The sequence below is a fragment of the Microcaecilia unicolor genome, chromosome 3 (genome assembly GCF_901765095.1).
Source record: "Microcaecilia unicolor chromosome 3, aMicUni1.1, whole genome shotgun sequence".
Classification (NCBI taxonomy): Eukaryota; Metazoa; Chordata; class Amphibia; order Gymnophiona; family Siphonopidae; genus Microcaecilia; species Microcaecilia unicolor.
Genome location: NC_044033.1, coordinates 110,783,743 through 110,805,936, shown reverse-complemented (window position 1 = coordinate 110,805,936; position 22,194 = coordinate 110,783,743). Strand labels below are relative to the sequence as shown.

Below are 22,194 nucleotides of genomic sequence, written 5' to 3'. Positions count from 1 at the left end.
ATTCGGTCCACCCCTTCACGGACCCGTTCTCGGAGATAAACGCCCATGGAGATAGGCGTTTCTGTTCGATTATGCCCCTCTATATGTCCTATAATCTATGGTAGGAAAGTCAGATTCTTTGTGTTGTGATCAGTGAAGAAAAGTATTCTTCAAGAGGGCAAACTTGAGAGTTGATGCAAAATGTGTGGATAAAAGTACACATGGACTTTGTACCTGTCCATAATAGGGGTAATTCTATAAATGCTACTGGTATATTGATTATCTCATCAAAACCAGGAAAACATTAGCCTACCGCTAGTATAGTGCTGAATTTCTATTTTTGTTGAAGAGCACCCTCAGATATTCCCACTATAATAAGCACACAGTATATCTCCGTAGCTTAGTGGTGTAGCACTTCATTCATTGGGTTGCTCTGTTTTTTTGTGTATTATTATTTTTATTTTGTTAGAAACATCATGTCCCAATAAAAGTGCTATCAGACTGGTGCAAATATTTTTTATATATATGTTTGTTTTTTCTTTAAAAAAATTTTTTTTCTTATGCCCCACCAGTCCAAAAATACATGCTCACTGTCTCATTGATTAATGCTGTTATCTCAACATGTATGATGGTGTAAGGCAGCTACTATTTAAACATAAACAATCACTTATCTGAGTCATGCATCTGGAACTGCTCATCATGGCTGTATTGTTGTCGCAATATATATCTCCTTATTCCACCGCTCACTTCTAACACTATTCCCTTCTTCTTGCCCCTCCCTCCATTCCCCCCAGTTTTGGTCTATGGAAAATAGAATCCTGTGTTTATTCAAATCTCAGTGGAAGGGTAATGGAAATTTCAGGATGGGACTGGACTTGTTTTTTGAGTATTTGCTTTATTAAATAAGACATTCATGTTCTCACCAAGACAAGATTTAGTTGAATAGTGTGGACAGATGATTTTATAGTATCAAATACTTTTAATTAGCATCACATCTGATAGTTTTTACCCAGTACTAATCATTCCCCTTTTGCAATTGAATCATCCTGGCAAAGGAGGAGAAGAATTCCTTGCCAATGATGAGGCTGATCCAGAGTGATTCGTGGGACTAAAACAAAGTCTGACCCCCATTCTTTCTCTCACTCTTCTTGTCTCCTCTCTTCTCCAAGTTTGGGTCTCCCAAAGCATTCTCTTCCTCCATTACTCTCTCTCCCAAGCACCTCTTCCCTACATACTGTCTTACTCCAATACACACAGTTCTTTAACACCATCCCAGTAGTGATGATGGCTTTATCCTCTGTAATAGGACTCAGAAATGTATTTTGTCTTCCTCTGATTCTTGTACTTTATCTTTATCTTTTGGTATTAAGTTTTGTTTATATGTGTTTATTTTATTTTATAATTTGTGATTTTAAATTGTGAATGCTATTTGTAAACCACCCAGAATTGTAGATGGTACGGTCAATAAATTTTTAAATAAATCAATCAAATAAACCCCCACCTACCTTTCCCAGCCTCCATCATTTGTTAATCCCAAACTTACCTGGAGGCTATGCCCTAAATATTACAGTGGGGCCCTAAAATATCAATACATCTATCAAGAAAACTGAACAAGCCAAATTTCTACAGAATACTACATAGAAATTCATGCTAACAGAATACTTTGGTGACACACACAGAACACAAATGCCAAATACAGAATAAGTGACCACAAACCATAAACAGCACCAAAGAAATACAAAGAGATGCATTTTGTATTTTTTCATGGTGAGAGTGTTGGATACTTGGAATGTCCTCCCGCGGGAGGTGGTGGAGATGAAAACGGTAACGGAATTCAAAAATGCGTGGGATAAACATAAAGGAATCCTGTTCAGAAGGAATGGATCCTCAGAAGCTTAGCGGAGATTTGGTGGCAGCACCGGTGGTTGGGAGGTGGGGCTAGTACTGGGCAGACTTCTACGGTCTGTGCCCCGAAAATGGTAGATACAAATCAAGGTCAGGTATACATATAAAATAGCGTGTATGAGTTTATCTTGTTGGGCAGACTGGATGGACCGTACAGGTCTTTTTCTGCCATCACCTACTATGTTACTACAGTGGTGGAAATAAGTATTTGATCCCTTGCTGATTTTGTAAGTTTGCCCACTGACAAAGACATGAGCAGCCCATAATTGAAGGGTAGGTTATTGGTAACAGTGAGAGATAGCACATCACAAATTAAATCCGGAAAATCACATTGTGGAAAGTATATGAATTTATTTGCATTCTGCAGAGGGAAATAAGTATTTGATCCCCCACCAACCAGTAAGAGATCTGGCCCCTACAGACCAGGTAGATGCTCCAAATCAACTCGTTACCTGCATGACAGACAGCTGTCGGCAATGGTCACCTGTATGAAAGACACCTGTCCACAGACTCAGTGAATCAGTCAGACTCTAACCTCTACAAAATGGCCAAGAGCAAGGAGCTGTCTAAGGATGTCAGGGACAAGATCATACACCTGCACAAGGCTGGAATGGGCTACAAAACCATCAGTAAGACGCTGGGCGAGAAGGAGACAACTGTTGGTGCCATAGTAAGAAAATGGAAGAAGTACAAAATGACTGTCAATCGACAAAGATCTGGGGCTCCACGCAAAATCTCACCTCGTGGGGTATCCTTGATCATGAGGAAGGTTAGAAATCAGCCTACAACTACAAGGGGGGAACTTGTCAATGATCTCAATGCAGCTGGGACCACTGTCACCACGAAAACCATTGGTAACACATTACGACATAACGGATTGCAATCCTGCAGTGCCCGCAAGGTCCCCCTGCTCCGGAAGGCACATGTGACGGCCCGTCTGAAGTTTGCCAGTGAACACCTGGATGATGCCGAGAGTGATTGGGAGAAGGTGCTGTGGTCAGATGAGACAAAAATTGAGCTCTTTGGCATGAACTCAACTCGCCGTGTTTGGAGGAAGAGAAATGCTGCCTATGACCCAAAGAACACCGTCCCCACTGTCAAGCATGGAGGTGGAAATGTTATGTTTTGGGGGTGTTTCTCTGCTAAGGGCACAGGACTACTTCACCGCATCAATGGGAGAATGGATGGGGCCATGTACCGTACAATTCTGAGTGACAACCTCCTTCCCTCCGCCAGGGCCTTAAAAATGGGTCGTGGCTGGGTCTTCCAGCACGACAATGACCCAAAACATACAGCCAAGGCAACAAAGGAGTGGCTCAGGAAGAAGCACATTAGGGTCATGGAGTGGCCTAGCCAGTCACCAGACCTTAATCCCATTGAAAACTTATGGAGGGAGCTGAAGCTGCGAGTTGCCAAGCGACAGCCCAGAACTCTTAATGATTTAGAGATGATCTGCAAAGAGGAGTGGACCAAAATTCCTCCTGACATGTGTGCAAACCTCATCATCAACTACAGAAGACGTCTGACCGCTGTGCTTGCCAACAAGGGTTTTGCCACCAAGTATTAGGTCTTGTTTGCCAGAGGGATTAAATACTTATTTCCCTCTGCAGAATGCAAATAAATTCATATACTTTCCACAATGTGATTTTCCGGATTTAATTTGTGATGTGCTATCTCTCACTGTTACCAATAACCTACCCTTCAATTATGGGCTGCTCATGTCTTTGTCAGTGGGCAAACTTACAAAATCAGCAAGGGATCAAATACTTATTTCCACCACTGTATGTAGATGTTCTGTTTTCTTCCAGAACCAAATAGCTGTCAGTCAATTTGAATTACACATCTCTTTGTGCAGCAACTGACTGGCCTATTATCCCCTGCTGCATTTAACACTGTTCCGCTCCTGCTGATTTTAATTACAATAATCTTGTAAAACAACATTGTTAGTTGCTCCTAAAATACAAAGGGGGCATGGGGGTGGGGGAGAAAGAAGGGAGCAAGGAAGAGAAGCCATAGAGAAAGGTAGGTGGGGGGAAAACAAGAACCATGGGGGAAAGCAGGGAAAGGGAAAAAAAGAATACAAGCATAGGGGAAGAAAAGGAGAGAGGGTCAGAGGAAGGCCACATGGAAGGGAGGAGAAAAGCACAGGGGCTACACGGGAGAGAGGGAAGTAAGAGGAGAGGGAGAGAAGCCCAGGGGAGTTGTGCAGTTAAGAAATGGGGTGAAGATGAAAAATAGGGCAGAAACAGACAGGGACATGGACAAATGGGGATTACAGCGGAAAGGGAGAAAGCCAGAGAGGTGAAAGGAGAGGCAGAGAGATAAAAGGTGGGAAAGGTATAGGAGATTAGAGGGATACAAGTGGTTGAGGATGGGGGTATGCATCAGATGGTTAATAGGGAGTGCGATACCAGAAATGGAAAACTGTCATGGCATGATGGAAGAATAAGATGGATAAATGAGATGTCAAAGAATGAGAGATATGAAGTGATGACCAGGGAATTGGGCATCTCCATAATTTGTTCTGGAAGAAAATAACCTGCGCTCTTTTTTTTTTTTTTTTACAATTGTCTGTGAGGTCTACTGTTTTATCTGCCTGCATCACTGTCAGTTCAACAACACCAGAGAGCAGAGGCTTACGGTTATAGAGTGTGATGATATGTAAACAGTTCAGCAGCTGCCTCTTGTACTCATGAATTCTTTTCACTTGCACATCAAACATTGAAGATGGATTTATTTTCACTTTATACGCCTCCTCTAAGTAAGCAGAAAACTTCATCTTATTTTCCTGGAAAACAAGAAAAGAAGAAAACAGAGAATTAACTTTTTATCCTTCCTTTCTAACCAGCTGAGTTGTCAATAGAAAGCTATACTTTAGGGCTGGCTGGAAACTGGCCACCAATTGAGAACTAGGCATGTGTATTTAACAGAAATCATTCAGGAAATGTCAACCACATATCTGAGGTCATTTCATATCACTTTGAAATGATGACAACTCTCCCTCCCCCCCCCCCAAAGGTTTGGGTGATATTTGTCATCAATAGAGCATGATCTTCTCACTTAGTGTGCGCTATGTAAGAATAGAGCAAGTTAATATTGACCCCCCCCCCCCAAATGAAATACTTATTAAAATAAAACAAATTAAATAAATTAAATATAACCTTCTCCCCCAAAACTATACAAAAATTAAAAAAATTTTTTTTTTTTTGCAGTGCACACCTCTATTCAGAACTTTATTGTGTTCAGAGTTCCTGGTTGGGAGGCAGCCCCTGTTTACAAGAAATGCTGGACTGATGCACTGAGTGGAGGGCTAAACAGTCATATGCTAGGGTCTCTTGCTAGGTCTGCTGCTATTTATTTATTTATTTATTTGTTGCATTTGTATCCCACATTTTCCCACCTATTTACAGACTCAATGTGGCTTACAATAATACATCATGGCAAGCGCTAATCAAGAGTAGATAAATAATTAGTTACATAGAAAACAGTGTAACATAATGGATATAATCAATTCAGGCCTAGCTATCACAAAATGATTTAATAAGAACCATGGCAGCAACCTCCAGTAACCTCCGACGCAATGCTGATTTTTGACACATTCCTGTCATTGGCGCTAGGCCCTCTCTAGATCTTAAGCAGCATGTTTGGGGTTTTTTTTGAAACCTCACCCATGGGAGTGGCTAGTCAGAAAAATAAAGTAAAATAAGTACTAATTCTGTGCTAAAACTACATTAAATGCTAACAGTATTTTTGAAAAACTTATATGGGTCAATTTTCAAAAGGACTTACATGTGTGAAGAGCAATTCTATAATCTATTTAAGCATGTGTTGTGTGGGTAAATATTTACTGGCTGATATTCAGCGTTATTTAACCGACAGGAATGGCTCCTGGCCAGTTAAATAGCACTTAAGCAGCTAAGCACTAAGATTCAGTGCGCGATAGCCGGTTATCTCCACTGAATATTAGCACTTAGTACACAGCGGCAAACCAGCTATATTGTACAATTTATTTATTTATTGCATTTGTATCCCACATTTTCCCACCTCTTTGCAGGCTCAATGTGGCTTACAATACATCATGAATGGTGGAAATATATAAGAAAATATACATTTAGTATTACAGAAGGATCTTGGGTAACATGATAATGATAAAACATGATAGTAGTATAACAAGCAAATATTGTAAGACAATTCTGGATATATGTATAGGAGTTCACATCTGTTGATCTTTGTGGTATGCCTTGTTAAAGAGATGTGTCTTCAGTAGTTTGCGGAAGTTAGTTAGTTCATAGATCGTTTTTAAGTTGTGCGGCAGCGCGTTCCAGAATTGTGTGCTCAATATAACCAGGTTGCCGCATATATTCAGCTAAGTCTAGCGGCCAAATTGAAACGCCTAAATAGCAGTCCTATCTTTGTCTGCAACAAACTTAATAGGCCAGTGCAGAATATTAACTTGGGGCTCCTTTTACTAAGCGGCTTGCTATACAGGAAGCACTGCCAGGCTACCGCAGCAGCCCAGTGGTACTTCCCACACCTAGCGCGTCATCATTTACTGTGCTACAAAAGTGTATTTATTTTTGTAGCACCAGACTGTATCCGGCAGTAATTGGGCAGTGCCACGCGCTGCTCAGTTACCGCTGGGTTAACGTGGGAGCTCTTACTGCCACCTCAATGGGTGGCGGTAAGGGCTCCTTCCTGAAATGGCTCTGCGGAAGTGCTTTACTCGCCACACAGCCATTTCCTGTAGGAAAGCAAGACTTCCCTTTTACCAGCGCCGGCCCCCTTTTGCTGCAGCTTGGTAAAAGGGGTCCTTGTCTGGTTAAGTTTAAGCTAGCCAGAGAAAAATTTAAGCTAGCCAGAGAACCCTGAAAATTCACTGGAAATGGCCTGGCATTGAATATCTGGGCTCAGCGCCAATCGCGGCATTCAACTGGCCTGCCTCCTGCAGGCTGAATATCGGCTGGTTAGAATACTAGCACTTATGCGTGCATGTGTGCACGTACCCACGTAAGTGCTAGCAGGCTGCATATGCGCTATTCTGCAAATATGAACGTAACTTACCTAGTGCATATTTGCAAGGGGGTGTACACAGGGGTGGAGCATGGGTGGGACACAGGTAGTACTCCCACTTACAAGGATAACTTAGAGAATACTTTGTTATGCGTGTCTCTGCTGCATTTAAGTGCCCGCATTTATGCCAGCTCTAGTCACGTCGATATTGGGTTACGCTAATATCCTAGGTGTCAGGGTTTTGTTATAGAATAGGCTCCTACCAAGCCTCCTTAGCAGCTGCCACTAAACATATAAATTCCCTATCCATGAATTTTCAGCTACACTATCCAGACAGTGCCAGGGTGGCGTGAGAGCATTCTGTGTAACTAGACATGTAGCAGCAATATTCAGCGGCTATCTGTAATGCTGCATGGTTTAAGCTAGGCCTGCAAGAAAACATTCCACTGGCAATGAATGCCTTCTCTATTTATTGAGCACTATAGCCTATATGCATAGTGACACTGAATATACTTTTTTTTAACATTAAGTTTATTTCTTTATTTGGAAATCTTTTTTTATTGAAGATTGAAAAAGAGGTATACAGACCATCCCATAGAAACTCCCCTTCCCAACTACCACCCTCCCCCAAATACATAGCAATATATAAAGTGAAACTTCAAGCAACACACACAAAAAATTACACAAAACCACGACCTCATCTGGGGCTTGGACTCTTAGGCCCCAAACTACTCTACAGGCTAATTCCAACCCCTACCCACCAAGGGAACTCACAAGATTCGCTAAACTGGTGGCTCTGTACTAAATCTATTTAAAACCTGACTATGCCTTGGGAGATAATTGCTGTAGTCAAAGACTCCAAATTGCTATGAATTTATTTTGCTGTTTGGAGAGAGATGAGCCCTCTGGGATTCCCACAGCATTAGCTCAAGCAGTTTGTTCCTCCAATACCAGAAGAATGGGGAACAGTCTTATAACCAGTGAATGAGAATACATTTTTCCCCAATATGTAGGCTTTTCCCAGAAATAACTTCACACCTAAGTTCCTCCCTCACAATGTGGAAAAAGAGCTGAATAGAGCTCCTTCCAAGGTGAACCTGGGAGAATAACCAAGAACGGTTTGGAGGTAACTAAATACAGCCTCCCAAAATGCTTTGATTTCCATATACTTCCAAAGGCCATGAAGGAACAAATTGTCCATTTGGGTACATTTCAGGCATGTAGGGATGGCTGCACAACCAGCAAGATACGCTGGGGTATTGCCCTGAGGGAGTCACTTTTTTATACAAAAACTTTTTTGTAATAGAAAAACAAGCACATACAATAACCCCTGAAGCCCAAATTCTCCCAGCCCCAATTCCCCCCTCCTACTGCCCCATAATGTCTCCGCCACTAAAAGAGCGCCCATTGTTGATTCCTCAATGAGTGCCAAAACCCTCCAACCAGCACCCCCCGCCCCTCCTTATATATGTTTTTTTAATGTCATAATTTTAAAATAAAATGTGGGCCACTGAGTATGAACATTGACCTGTATAGTCACTACAATGCAGTGGTTTCCATTCACAAGAATTGCTGTTGTAGATATTGAGGCTTCTGCCCATCAGACTGTTATGGATTACTTTACCTGCTATGGTGATATTCATCCTCAGGACCATTTAGAAGCTTAATAAAACTTGATAATGCATCAATCACGCTCAACACTTGGCTTCCAGGTTCCTGACAGTCTTTATGTAACAATACATGATGACATCCAAGAAAGCCCTAACCAGGGACTGCAGACCATATTGGAATGAACAATGAACATCCTAGTGCAGCTTATTTTGTATAAATGTTACCTGCTTGACGTTTGCTACATCCCGAATGAAGGCCTCGTCTTCAACAAAATCCAGCAATTTCTTCAGTTGACTTAGATCGGTCACAAACTCTTCTCCAATTCTCTATGGAAGCAGAGAGGAAAACAGTTCAAATCTCAGTTATGTCTATGTTTGATAACATAATTTACCTTAACAGATAGGGTTATTTTGCTCCGATGAATATTTGCAGGGCATAACTGGGAACCAGCTACCTTGAGGGCGTGTCAGACTTAGGACCTGATATTAAGTGCTAACCAGGCAAGGTTAGTGCATAAATAGGACTGAATAAATAGCTGTCCTATCTGTATGAGCTAGACAATGGCTGGTTAGTGGGTGGGTAGGTGGTGGATGCATAAGGTTACCATATGGCTCCATCATCCGCCACCAGCAATATCGGTGATGCAACAATGGTTGGATATTGTGAACATTAAGAAGAATATCACCAGGAACGAACTGCATTTTTTCACCATGCTTAATTACTGTAAGACTAGGCGTATTCCTAGAGGTCTTAGAATTTCAAAAGCACCTACAATGTTTTTAGACAATCAGGACTTTTTAGACAAATGGTGTGCTATTTTAAATAAATGCAGTCTGGATCTCATGATCCTCATTGCAGAAACTTCACAGGCAAAAAGTAAGGGACTTAAGGACACGCTTGTCACCAAATTGGATGCCTTACATACCCAAGATCCTCATTATGATGAGGTACTAAGAGGTGTTGATAACAAAATAGCCAAATTTAGGAATGACACGAAAGAAACCAAGAATAATAAATTTAGAAGAGATGAATTAGATTACAAAAAGGGTACTGTGTATCCATTTTCTAAGGCTAAGCCATATTTTACAAATAATGATAAGTTTAAAAATACACATGTCTCAAGATCACACTCTAACGTTAGACATATCCCACCCGCAGATGTCACTGAACATCATCCAATCGAACATAGACATAAACGTATTAGAAGTGACTCTGGTGACCTTTATACTTCCCCTTTGGGCAGTCCTTTTTCTCGCTCCCATCCTCCAGGTCACTCCAGACATTCATCAGTACGAGAGACTTCTCCTACGCGACGTCAGGTACTTCAATCAGTATCCCACACTGATCTTTTTTTAGAAGAACTTTGGAAGAAAGACAACAATTTTGCACCACAAAGAATGTCTCAGAACAGGTCATCCCAAAGAGGAAGAGGAAGAGGCAGAGGCAGAGGAAGACTGGATCCACCCCAGCGTTTCCAACACAGGAATCCATCTCACAATCAGTTTCACAACCGATATTAGAAGAATCTACTCCCATTTTCAATTTATCTGAACATAATCTCACAAGTGTTGAGGAAGGTATTCTCAAGAAAGGACTATCATTTGTCCCTACAGCCGGATACAATGCTTTTAATACGCGTGTTGACCTTTTCAAATTTCAACGTAAATTACAGATTATACAGTCATTTTCCAAATCAACAACCCCTTACCAGGATATATCTGTGGTTAAAAAAACATCAACATGGATACCTCCAGGTCAAATGCATCCCCTTATAACAGCGTTTAATTCATGTGTAGAAAAAGATATTAAGAAATTTGAAAGGAATAAAAAACCTCGCCACTATAATATCAGCACAACTGAGCATCAGGCTATCAGAGAGTTAGCAAATAATCATGATATTGTCATCAAGCCCGCCGACAAAGGTGGAGGGATTGTAGTCATGAACAGGTCCGATTATATCAACGAAATCAAGAGGCAACTGGAGGATTGTGAGTTCTATGTACCCCTGGATAAAGATCCTACAGTGGATATACAAAAAGATATTAAAGAACTCATTGATATTGCTTCCAGAATGGGCTTTATTACATCAAAAGAGAAGGACTTTTCACAGGTCTCAAATCCGACCATTCCAACTATTTATGTATTGCCAAAAATACATAAATCACTGACTAACCCTCCGGGGAGACCCATTATCTCGGGCAACGGTTCGATTTTAGAACCCCTGTCCATTTTTGTAGATTTTTTCTTGAGACCATTTGTACCATTAATACCATCATTCATCCAAGACACCACTCATATGATTAATATCCTGCAAGATTATGAGGGTTCACTTATAGATACTATACTGGTTACAATGGACATTGAATCACTATACACTAATATTCCACAGATGGAGGCTCTAAGGGTTATTGAACACACACTACAGGGTAGAACAACACATAGGCGCATTCCTAATCATTTAATTTTGACATGTGCAACAATTGCACTCACCCAGAATTATTTTGGTTTTGAAAAGAATTATTACCAACAAATCAAGGGCACAGCCATGGGTTCAAGTATGGCTCCCGACATAGCCAATCTTTATGTCGGAGACTTTGAGAAAAAATATTTGACATCACATCCATTCAAAGAATACATTAAGATTTATCGTCGATATATAGACGACATTTTCATTCTGTGGCAGGGGAGTGAAGACACTCTACACACTTTTTTTGATTGGATAAATGTTCAGGACCCCAATCTTAAATTTAAATCTGACTATAATAAACACCAGATCAATTTCCTGGATCTTATTATTCGGAAAGATGATTATCTATTCAACACAACCATATATAAGAAACCAACTGATCGAAATACATTTCTACACTACTCCAGCTATCATAACCCTAAATTGAAAAGCAATCTTCCTTTATGCCAGTTTCTCCGCCTTCGACGGATATGCACAGATTTTGAGGAATTCAATCTACAAGCAACCACTATGGGAAATAGATTTTCTGCCAGAGGGTATCCTCAGAAACATATTGCAGCGGGCTATTCCAAAGCTTTAGCTCAGGATCGTGAAGAACTTCTTCAACCTAATCGACAAAAGAAGAAACCAGATATCGTTTGTACACTCAAGTACTCTTTTTTGTCCAAACACATTGCTAAGTCCATACGCAAACATTGGCACATATTGGAGGGTCTCGACTGCTTCAATAATAAAGAATTAATAATTGCATATTCTAGGAACAGAAATCTAAAAGAATATTTAGTACCTTCTACTTTACCAGATATAAGAGAACCTTTAGAAAACCTCCATTTAGGACATAGAAGATGTGGACGATGCAGTGTGTGCAACCTCTGTATAGAGACAACTTGCTTTATTCATCCAATTACCAACAAAACTTTCATTTTAAAACATTCATCAAATTGTAACACTACTCATGTGATTTACATTATTCAATGCCCATGTTCTCTATTATACGTTGGTAAGACCATCAGATCCATTAAAACACGAATCATTGAACATAGAAGTTGCATATCTAGAAATATCCAATCTGCACCTCTGGTTCAACACTGGCATGCGGCTAACCATACTACAGCAGATATCAAGTATTTGGTGTTCAAGACATTCACCAGCAGGTGGAGGGGAGGTGACCTTGATAAACTTATACTTCAGGAAGAACAAAGGTTAATTTATGACTTAAATACCATGAGTCCTAATGGCCTAAACAATGAGATAGACTTTCGCCCATTCTTGTAATTTTTATACTCCTTTAAATTAAATGTTTGCATTTCTTTACACAAATTATTTAATTTTCCATAGCACGAATACTCCTTAACCTAAAAGTTGGTTTATATGTAAATACATACAAGCAGTTTTTGTATTAATATATTTACTTTATCGTTATTATTTCATCATATATACACTGTACAAATTATTTATTTATATATTTTTTTTGTTGTTATACATTGTACATTTATATAGTATTTTTTTGATATCCTTGTGACTTGTTCTGACATTATTTTCATTTCATCATTTTTTCAAAAAGATTAATTATTATATGTATTTTTTAATTTTACTTATATTAGTATACACACATGGGATTTATTAGTAAACTTTCAAGACTCACATCTCATTTTATTACATTTTATTGCTCATACTACACATACATACATATATGTATGTTGTTTCTATATATATATATATTTCTATATATATATTTTTTATTAATTTATTTATATTTTGGTTACATAGGTTGATTTTAATGCATCATTTAATCTCCATGTCCCTTGCATTGTGTTTAGCTCTAAAAAGCATTTTTTGTACCATAGAATGCAGTATCTCCACTTAATTTACGTGCCTCCGTATGCCTTCAAGATATAAATATATATATAGTTTTTTTAAGCCACGCAGTGACGTACCTCCATATATATTTTTCTATACCACATAGTGACGTGTTCACGTCTATTCTACGTGCGCAACACGCACGTATGGCCACCCAGTGCTTCATTTATCATCTTTTGGATCAGCTGATACTTGTGGCGGTTTAATTTCGCGCGTTTTCGCGCTCTTTTGGCTATTTGAATTGTCCCGCAGTTGATTTTTACTTTCACTTTTACTGCTGAAATCACTGCGTCAGTCAGACGGCTCACTTTGTACAACGGTCTTTTTTAAGGTATGTGCTTCACGTTTCTTTCAAATACATGCGGTTTACAACCGTAGTGTTGTTGCATATTAGCATTTTTGTTTTACTTTAGCGCGGTTTTCTTCATTATTAATATGCAGCGCATTTTTTATATTTAACTCTCCAACAGCCTAGCGATGTTGTAATTCAGCCATTTTTTCATTATTTTCATTATTAATATACTGCGCGTTTTTTGGATTACCTTTTAATTTGTTTTCTGCCGGTTCCTTAGCTAAATGATTGTTTTAAATACAAGACAGCGCTGGTTAAGACTCAATAGTCTAATCGTTTCCCCTGTTTTTTTGTTTGGTCGTTCTTCATGCATTCATTATTATATTTTTTTCCCTTGAACTGTTTCACGTATCCCTAGGGTTATATATATTTATTCGCCTTCTGTATGTCCATTACACTTGTGAATACAATATCTTTTTCCATTTCTTTGCAGACTATATATTTTCTATATATTTATTTTACAAGATCCTTTGGAATCCTCTATTTACTATTTGAGATTCCTTTGACATCTTATTTTAACCAGTTCCATAAGGTCAGTCTTCTTATTAATTCCCATGTATGTATACATTTTGTTTTTATTTAATCTCCATTCTCGTTTTTTCTATACATTATGTTTCTTTCTTTAGTGCTATTTAGCATATTGTTTGTTTAATATATTATTTTGACATATATATATATATGTATATCTTTCAGTTCTTTTTGCTAACAGTATTTTATTTTACTTTTTGTATTTACATCGTTCCTTGATTTATTTGAAAAAATATATTTGTTCCTCTTTTAATACAATTATTGCTATATATTATTATTAATTTAGTCATTTATCATTTTTTATATTTTGTTTGTGTATTTATGTTTTTAGACTCCTGATGTAGGCCTCCTTGGCCGAAACACAACGTTGTGTCGAGTCATTTCTTATGCATTATTGGTATATTTATCTGTTTGAAAATATTAAACTTTGATTTTTAAACAATTTTTGGTTCCATTCTTTGGAGAGCCTGGCTTATATTCCCACCTTTTTTGTTTTACATTTCACGCACCGTGGGATCTATTGAGTTCTCCATATTTTTGTGGATTCTCTTTAGTCCAAAAAAAGGAGGACAGATTGAGCCAGTCTGGGTTTTACTTCCATTCAATGGAAGCAAAACCAAGACTGGATCAATGTGTCCTCCTTTTTCTGGAGCCATATGGTTACCCTAGGGATGCAGGAGGAAAGAAAGAGAGAGAAGTAGGGATACAGAGGAGATACTGGCTATGGAGAAAGCAAAGGAACAGGGAAAGAGAGGGGCAATACTGGACAAAAGGGAAGGACACAGAGGAGAGATGCTGACCATGGGGGAAGGATAGGGACAGGGACACAGAGGGGAGACGTTGGACAGAATGGATAGGGACATATAAGAAAGATGGATGGTGGGAATAGAGAGAGACCTGGAGACAGCTAAGTAAAAAATAGAAAAGGCAGATGAGATACACTAGGACCAAAGTATTGCTCAGACAACAAAGGAAGAAATCAAGTTTTCTTCTTAATTTATTAACCATAATGCTTTTGGAAATCTGTATCCTCCCCCTCCCACCCCGTTCCCACCACTTAGGGAGTGATGGTGTTATAGGGGGCCCACCTCAATTTTTCTGCCTGGGGCCCATTCAGTCCTAGCTATGCCACTGCAAGGGACCCAAGTTCAAATCCCACTTTAACTCTTTGTTTTAGTAATTGTGAGCCCTCCAAGAACAGAAAAAATGCCTAATGTACATGAATGTATACCACTTCAGTAACATTCAGGCTTGTAGGTGCCTTAAATATTTAGGTACAATGGGGGTTTTTTTTCTGTTCCTGGGGGTCACAATAAAAAAAATTAATTAAAAGAGTTAACCTGGGATTTGAACCTGGGTCCCTTGGTTTAAAGTCCACTGCACCAACCATTAGGTTTAAAGTTCACTGTACTAACCTCAGACTTGTTTCCTGCTTTACTAAGAATGCCCATAATACCAGAAGATGTCTGGTCTCCATTTTCAGCTTCATTTTCAGGGGAGTGGGACAGCAACTGGGAGATTAAGGATGTGTCATGCTTTAATCCCTCCAGTGAACAGTTGCTCATTCAGAGCACACGTTTTGTACCCTGGACGTTTCTGAAACAGGTCTAACTAAGGACATCCTTCTTTTTAAATTAAGACGTTTCTTCTCCTTTGGTAACCACTGTTGGAAGTCCTGCCCAAAACAGACCCACAAAGTACCCCCTTGCTATTTGCACATACTGTAGTGTTGGATGTCCCTTTTCTGCCTTTGCAAAATAAGTACTTGGATGTCTCAAGCACATGGATGTCCATTTTGGGCTTTTGAGACTTCCATATGCTTCGAAAATAGGTTCCATAGTAATAGCTTTGAAACAAACAGGAGTCAGGACGCAGCTATAGCGAAACATGACGCGTGTTGGCCAGTGGTCCTGTTGTTCACAATTATTTCTAAAAAGCTAAGTTTTTCTTTTTTAAGCACTAAGCTTTAAGCTTCATGACATATTTAGAAGGAAAGCATAAAATATAAATAAATTGTGAGAGTGTAAACCGGATAAGTAATTTGGACCTATGAAGATGCAATGGCGATTAAGCGTGTTTTTCACCTCCTGATAAATGAATCGCCGCAGCACGTTAAGTGCTGCTGAGGTCCTTTCTACACATATATATATATATATATATATATATATATATATATATATATATATATATATATATATATATAAATCTTTATAATCATTTCTAAAAAATATTAAGGAAATTAGAGGGCACAATGTCACTTTAAAATACTGCACTGAAATATGTTATACTGAAAGTGTTTTAGGTGCTGAGTTTTCCTTGTTTTGGTAGATGGTTTAATGTGGCCCCCGTCAGGTGAAGAATACGTTTAATCCTTAAAGTTGACCATTATTATTTTGATTCATTGTAAATCTGTCTCAGGCATATTCATTAGGAGTATCCTGAAAGACCCACCTCTTCGCAGCTCTCAAGGAAGGTTTGGGCATAAGTAAGGCTAAAAAAGTGGCAAAACTTGCTAGTTGCAGTTTACTTGCACTGTTTTAAAATATTACATCCTTCAGCTAAAACGTTTGCTGCCAGCAGCTTCTGGAAGAGAAAAGGCATTCCACAGAAAAATAACTTGTGCATTTTGTTCAATGTGGTATCCTTTGTCTGATTCCTAAATTAACTAACTTATAGGGCTACTTTTCACCTCACTTGTGGCCAATTCTTAAATCTGGTCCTTTACACGGGAAATAAAAACTAACAGGTCATTATTGAAAAGCACTCAGCATCCATGCTTTCCTTTTAAAATTGGCCATCGATGAATGAATAAATGTTGTCCATATAAATTAATAAAGATAGTTAAAGAGGGGCCATGCAAACGGGTCAGGGCCAAATGTTATTCAACCAATAGCTAGAAAATGTTATCCGTATAAGTGGACTCCATAAATAGCAGTCCTAACTTATATGGATAAGCAGACCAGCTTATATGGATAGGGTGGCTAAAAATCTATAATGACCATCCTGCTAAAAATTGCCCCTAAGATTTCTTTAGAAAAACAACGCTATGCACATTTTACACTGGAACAAAGACTTTTGTTTGCACAGTGCATAAATTCTGTAACGCTGTCTTGCTCAAGTACCTTAGCAATTGTATCTGTCAGCCCAGGGTTGCACAGCAGGAGCCAGCGTCTCGGAGTGATACCATTTGTCTTGTTTTGGAACTTCTTTGGTTCTATTTCATAGAAATCTTTAAACCTGAAATAGAAAGAAAGCAGGGGCAACATTAGAAACATCCTCACCATTGCAACTGCTTTAGGCAGCTGGAGCTTTACGTGCCACCTCTTCACATATTATGAGTGTCAGTGCCTGGAAGTCAGACGATAATATGAATTAAGCAGCAGCTAAGACTGTCTGGAAGGATGCAAGGACAGTAATAACTAGTCATAGTAAACTCATATAGTCAAGGTTTTCAGGCAGGGAAAGCCCCACCATTGGACAAGACTAGGTAGTCACCCAGAGCAGCAGCTCTGGGGGAGCAGCACAGAGCAGCTGCAGTCAAAGCAAAACAACAAATCCTGACAGCTGCACAAACTCAAAGAACCATCAATGCATACTTTTACCTGCATGAAGGTGGGACATTTTCAAATAGCCCATTTACCTGGGTAAATGCCTTTTGAAAATTGCCCTCATACACACACAACAAAGTTTAATATGTAAAAGTATGATATTTTGGATGGAGCTAGATTAGGAGCCTCAGAATTAATTGGGGGAAGGGTTGTAAAGCTGAAGGTTTGTCTAGGGTGCCCAATACTCTTGCATCGGTCCTGTGCGCTGGAGATATAACAGGTGCTGGATATTTTAGCAATGGACACACTGGTTCTGATACTGTTAGATATTGTAAAGTTTTTTGGATAGATGTGAGAAAAAAACAAGAGCTGGGTTGAACTAGGTTGGGAATCTTAAATACTCCTCTGCTTAAAATGGCAAGCAAAAATATGGAACAAAAACTATCCTGGATAAGTAGAAATGACTTCCAAGGGGTTATGCTCTAAGGCTGGCAGCTGAGATAACATAAGAAAATGATGGCAGATAAAGCCCTGAACGGTCCATCTAGTCTGCCCAGCAGTCAGTGGCGTACCAAGGGTGGGGCAGAGGGGGTGGTCCGCTCCAAGTGCACACTGCATGGGGTGCAGGCTCTGCCGGTTCCCTGCTCCCTCTGACGTTACTTCCTGTTCTGGGGCAGAGAACTGTTGGAGCCGACAATCCCGTAACTGCTTGCTGCACCCCAGGAGGTGAAACACCAGGAGGGGGGAGGGGGGAGGTGATGCGCCGGGAGGGTGCCCAGCGGTGATCCACCCTGGGTGGCAGTTAACCTAGGAATGCCACTGCTAGCGGTCACACTCATTATCAATTCATGATTAAAACAACAATGAATGTGGAATAAAATACTTTATCCTGGTCTTTCATTGGCATTTCTGGGACATAGACTATAGAAGTCCCCCCCAGCACTGTCCATACATTTGCCATCAAAGCCCACTCCAGCCTATCCCAATCTTTCTTGTCATATATGGGACACAGACTGCAGAAATCCACACAGCACTATTCTCACATTTCAACCACTGGAGTTGCCATCGAAGCCCTTTCCAGCCCATCCTAAACTAAACTGTCTTGCCCTATTCAGAACACAGACTGTAGAAGTCTGCCCAGCACTGGCCTTAGTTCTTCACAGCCAGAATAATCATCTAAGCACCACTCGACACATCAACACAGAAGCAATCATTTCAGTTTTGTTTTTTTATACCATCCATTTTCTAATAAGTGATACTCTATCTTCATCCCAGGCCTTTTTGAATTCCATCACCATTTCTGTCTCCACCACCTCCCTCAGAAAGGCATTCCAGGAATCAACCACCCTCTCAGTGACAAAGAATTTCATGACATTACTCCTAAGTCTACCACCCTGCAACCTGAATTCATGTCTTCTAGTTCTACCATTTCCCCTTCTCTGGAAAAGACTTTTTTCTTTTTTAATATCTTTCAAGTATATCAATGTCTGTATCATATCGTCCCTGTCCCTCCTTTCCTCTAGGGCAGTGTTTCCCAAGTCTGGTCCTGGAGTACCCCTTGCCAGTCAGGTTTTCTGGCAATCCACAATGAATATGCATGAAAGAGATTTGTATAGAATGGAGGCAATGCATGCAAATCAAGTTCATGCATATTCATTGTGGATATCCTGAAAACCTGACTGGCCAGAGGTACTCCAGGACTGGACTTGGGAAACACTGTTCTACGGTATACATATTCAGGTCTTCCACTCTCTTCTCATATCACTTTTGTCACCTTCCTCTGAACCGTTTCAAGTCTGTTTACATTCTTAGCAGGATATGGCCTCAAAACTGAACACAGTACTCTAAGTGGGGCCTCACCAATGACTTGAACAGGGGAATCAGCACCTCCTTTCTTTTGCTGGTTATGCCTTTCTCTATGCAGCTTAGTATCCTTCTGGCTACAGCCACTGCCTTATCACACTGTTTCATTACCTTCAGATCCTCAGACACTATCAGCCCAAGGTCTGTACATATCAGCCTCTCACCTCCTAGCACAAGAGCAGGCAACTATGGTCTTCAAGGGCCACAGCCCAGTCGCGTTTTCAAGATTTCCACAATAAATATGCATGAGCTCTATTTGTATACAATGGAAGTAGATTCAACTAAATACTAATTACGGTTCGAATGCAGATCAGATAATCAACACTATAATACAAAAAAGGGTCTGCTACTGGAAGCTCTTTGAAGCCTTTTTTCCTGCTAATTCGAAGACAGCCCCCTTAGGGGGTGGTTTCTGTCATTTACCAGTAGCAGACCCTTTTTTGTATTACAATGGAAGTAGTACATGCAAATCAGTCTCATGCATATTCATTGTGGAAATCTTGAAAACCTAACTGGGTTGTGGCCCTTGAGAACTGTGGTTGCCCACCCCTGTCCCAGCACATACAGCTCCCTTGGATTTCTGCTCCCCAAGTGCATCACTCTGCACTTTTTTGCATTAAATTTTATCTGCAAATTATAAGACCATCCTTCTAACTTTTGCAGATCCCTTTATATGATGTTGTGGATTTGATAAACTTAGGGTTAATCTCTTTAGTCTGAAAAATGGTAGAAAATACTACTAGGTTATGTGACATAAACTTGCCACTCTCAGCCTTCCCACTGACCTTATGAGAAGGCCACATTAATTTCAACTGAGCTGTTATCTGTAGTTAAGAGGTCTTATGAAGAAAGGTAAACTTCTCCAAGATAAGTTTCTAGTGCCAATTGTTTTCTTTTCCTTTTTACATGTTGTTTAAAGAATGATTTAGATAGACAAGAATATATCAGTAATTATTCTTTTCTCTTATTAGGTTGAGAAAACATTACCTGTTTTGGCAAATGGTCAAAGTCTCTTTTCTTTCTTATTTTTGTTGATTTAATGAACTGAATTTTAGCTGACCTTATGATATAAGCCTTTTATGTCTATATATTCTTATATTCTCCCTGTGCCTGGCAAGAAGCTCATGGGAGAAACCTGGCTTCTAATTGTCAGTGTTTGATCTCATGTACCTTCTTCTGCCAAGGCAAATTTCCCTCTGAATAGAGTAGAGAGGTGTGGTAGCCGTGTTAGTCCACTCTTAAGGTTATCAATAGAAATCAAACAAAATAAAACATGGAAAAGAAAATAAGATGATACCTTTTTTATTGGACATAACTTAATACATTTCTTGATTAACTTTCGAAGGTTGCCCTTCTTCGTCAGATCGGAAATAAGCAAATGTGATAGCTGACAGTGTATATAAGTGAAAACATTCAAGCATTACTATGACAGTCTGACAGGGTGGGAGGATGGGGGTGGGTAGGAGGTATGCATGGGGACATCAAAGCATATCATTGATATTCTAACAGGATGGGTGTGGATAGGTGAGGGGTGGGGTGATCAACAGAGAAATACAGCTTTATGGTTTATAATGGGCTAGGAACCCCAGATCCTTGTTAAGTCCTTTCTGTTGGGTGTTAAAATATTCAATCATTCTGACTTCAAAGGTTCTTGTATGGTTTTAAAGTTACCTTTCAGGATTCTCACTGTGAAGTCACTGGTACAGTGTCCTGGTCCTGTAAAATGCTGACCAACAGGGGTGGGAGCCCTACTGGCACCAATATTGTTCATGTGATGTCTATGTAAATTGAATCTTGTCTTAAGCATCTGGCCTGTTTCTCCAATATAGCATCCTTCGTTACATTTTTTACATTGAATGATATATACCACATTGGAAGATGAGCAAGTGAAAGATTCCTTTATGTTGAATATCTTTCCTTTGTGGATGATTTAGTAGATCTAAACCAGTCTGGCTGGAAGCCAGATTACAGGTCTTGAAAGTGTCAAGATCTGACAGACAGAAGAGAGAAGGTTTTGTCTGACCGATTCTGGACAGAGGGAGATTTGGACTTGAACTCCAAAAGAGGGGTCGGGAAATAGATTTTTGTGATTCCACTCAGCATATTAAATTATAGGGAATTAGACAAGTAAGTGTGAGATCTTACTCTCTGGGCCAGTGACTTATAAGAGCACTAATTATGGTTTGAATCATTTAAGTATTTGGATAAATTGAATAGTTTTACTAGAGCTAATTCTACTCTGTGCTTCCCGCAAAATAGATCTTTTAGACATATCCAAAAGAAATTGCTATTGTTAAATGTGAGGGCCATTCTAAAGTTCATAATGAAGTATCTTGGGGAAATTCTTTTGCTGATCATGCTGCTAGGGCAGCTACTTTAAGCGAACATCATACTATGCCTTCCCTGTATCTAGTATTGCCATCTCCTTTGCTTCCCTTATAGTCTGTCATTCAAGCCCAAGCAGAGGCATCACAATTGGAAATTGATTCTTGGAGTCAGGCTGGATGCACTTTGCATTCTGATGGGCTTTGGAAGACCCACACTGACCATGTGGTTCACCCTGATGCCCTGCTCCTGCATGTTGCCTCCGTGTACCATGGCCAGGTACATGATGGCAGAGATGGTGTCTGTAATGTCAGTGTTATGATTCTGCTAAAACAGGCAGGGGAATGTCTGGGACTCGCTCCTGATTGGCCTGTTAGGGATTGAGCTGACGTCTGAGGCAGCAGACGTCAGAGGTCAGATCTATTTAAGCCTACCTTTCCCTTCAGTCTATGCTTTAGCATTTGATCCCGGTCAGCTGAAGCCTGTTTCCCTCTCTCTGTCTGTGCTAGTAGCTGTGCTTTCTTGGGAGTTTACTCCTCTCATTGCTCGTAGTTTCTATGTGTGCTGGTTGTTCCCAGGGTATGCTTGTTTGTTTCCCCTAGCTAAGCTGCTTTCCCTGATTATCTTGCTTCCCTGCACCTGTGGGTGCTCTCTCTGCTCTGTCTCTGTGTGCTGTTGAGTTCTGGTAGGAACGTTGTTTGTGTTTTTCCTTTGTTAGCTTTAAACCTTTGATTACAGTGTAAGCC

The 22,194-nt window shown here is 39.8% G+C and overlaps 1 protein-coding gene across 1 annotated transcript in view; it reads right to left on the bottom strand.

Moving 5' to 3' along the window:
• PYGB (glycogen phosphorylase B) overlaps positions 1-22,194 on the bottom strand; it is a 189,812-nt gene that overhangs the window by 21,331 nt on the left and 146,287 nt on the right. Inside the window, 3 exon segments of the mRNA XM_030196276.1 lie at positions 4,525-4,672; positions 8,730-8,831; positions 16,835-16,949. Coding sequence (XP_030052136.1) covers positions 4,525-4,672; positions 8,730-8,831; positions 16,835-16,949 — 365 coding nt within the window.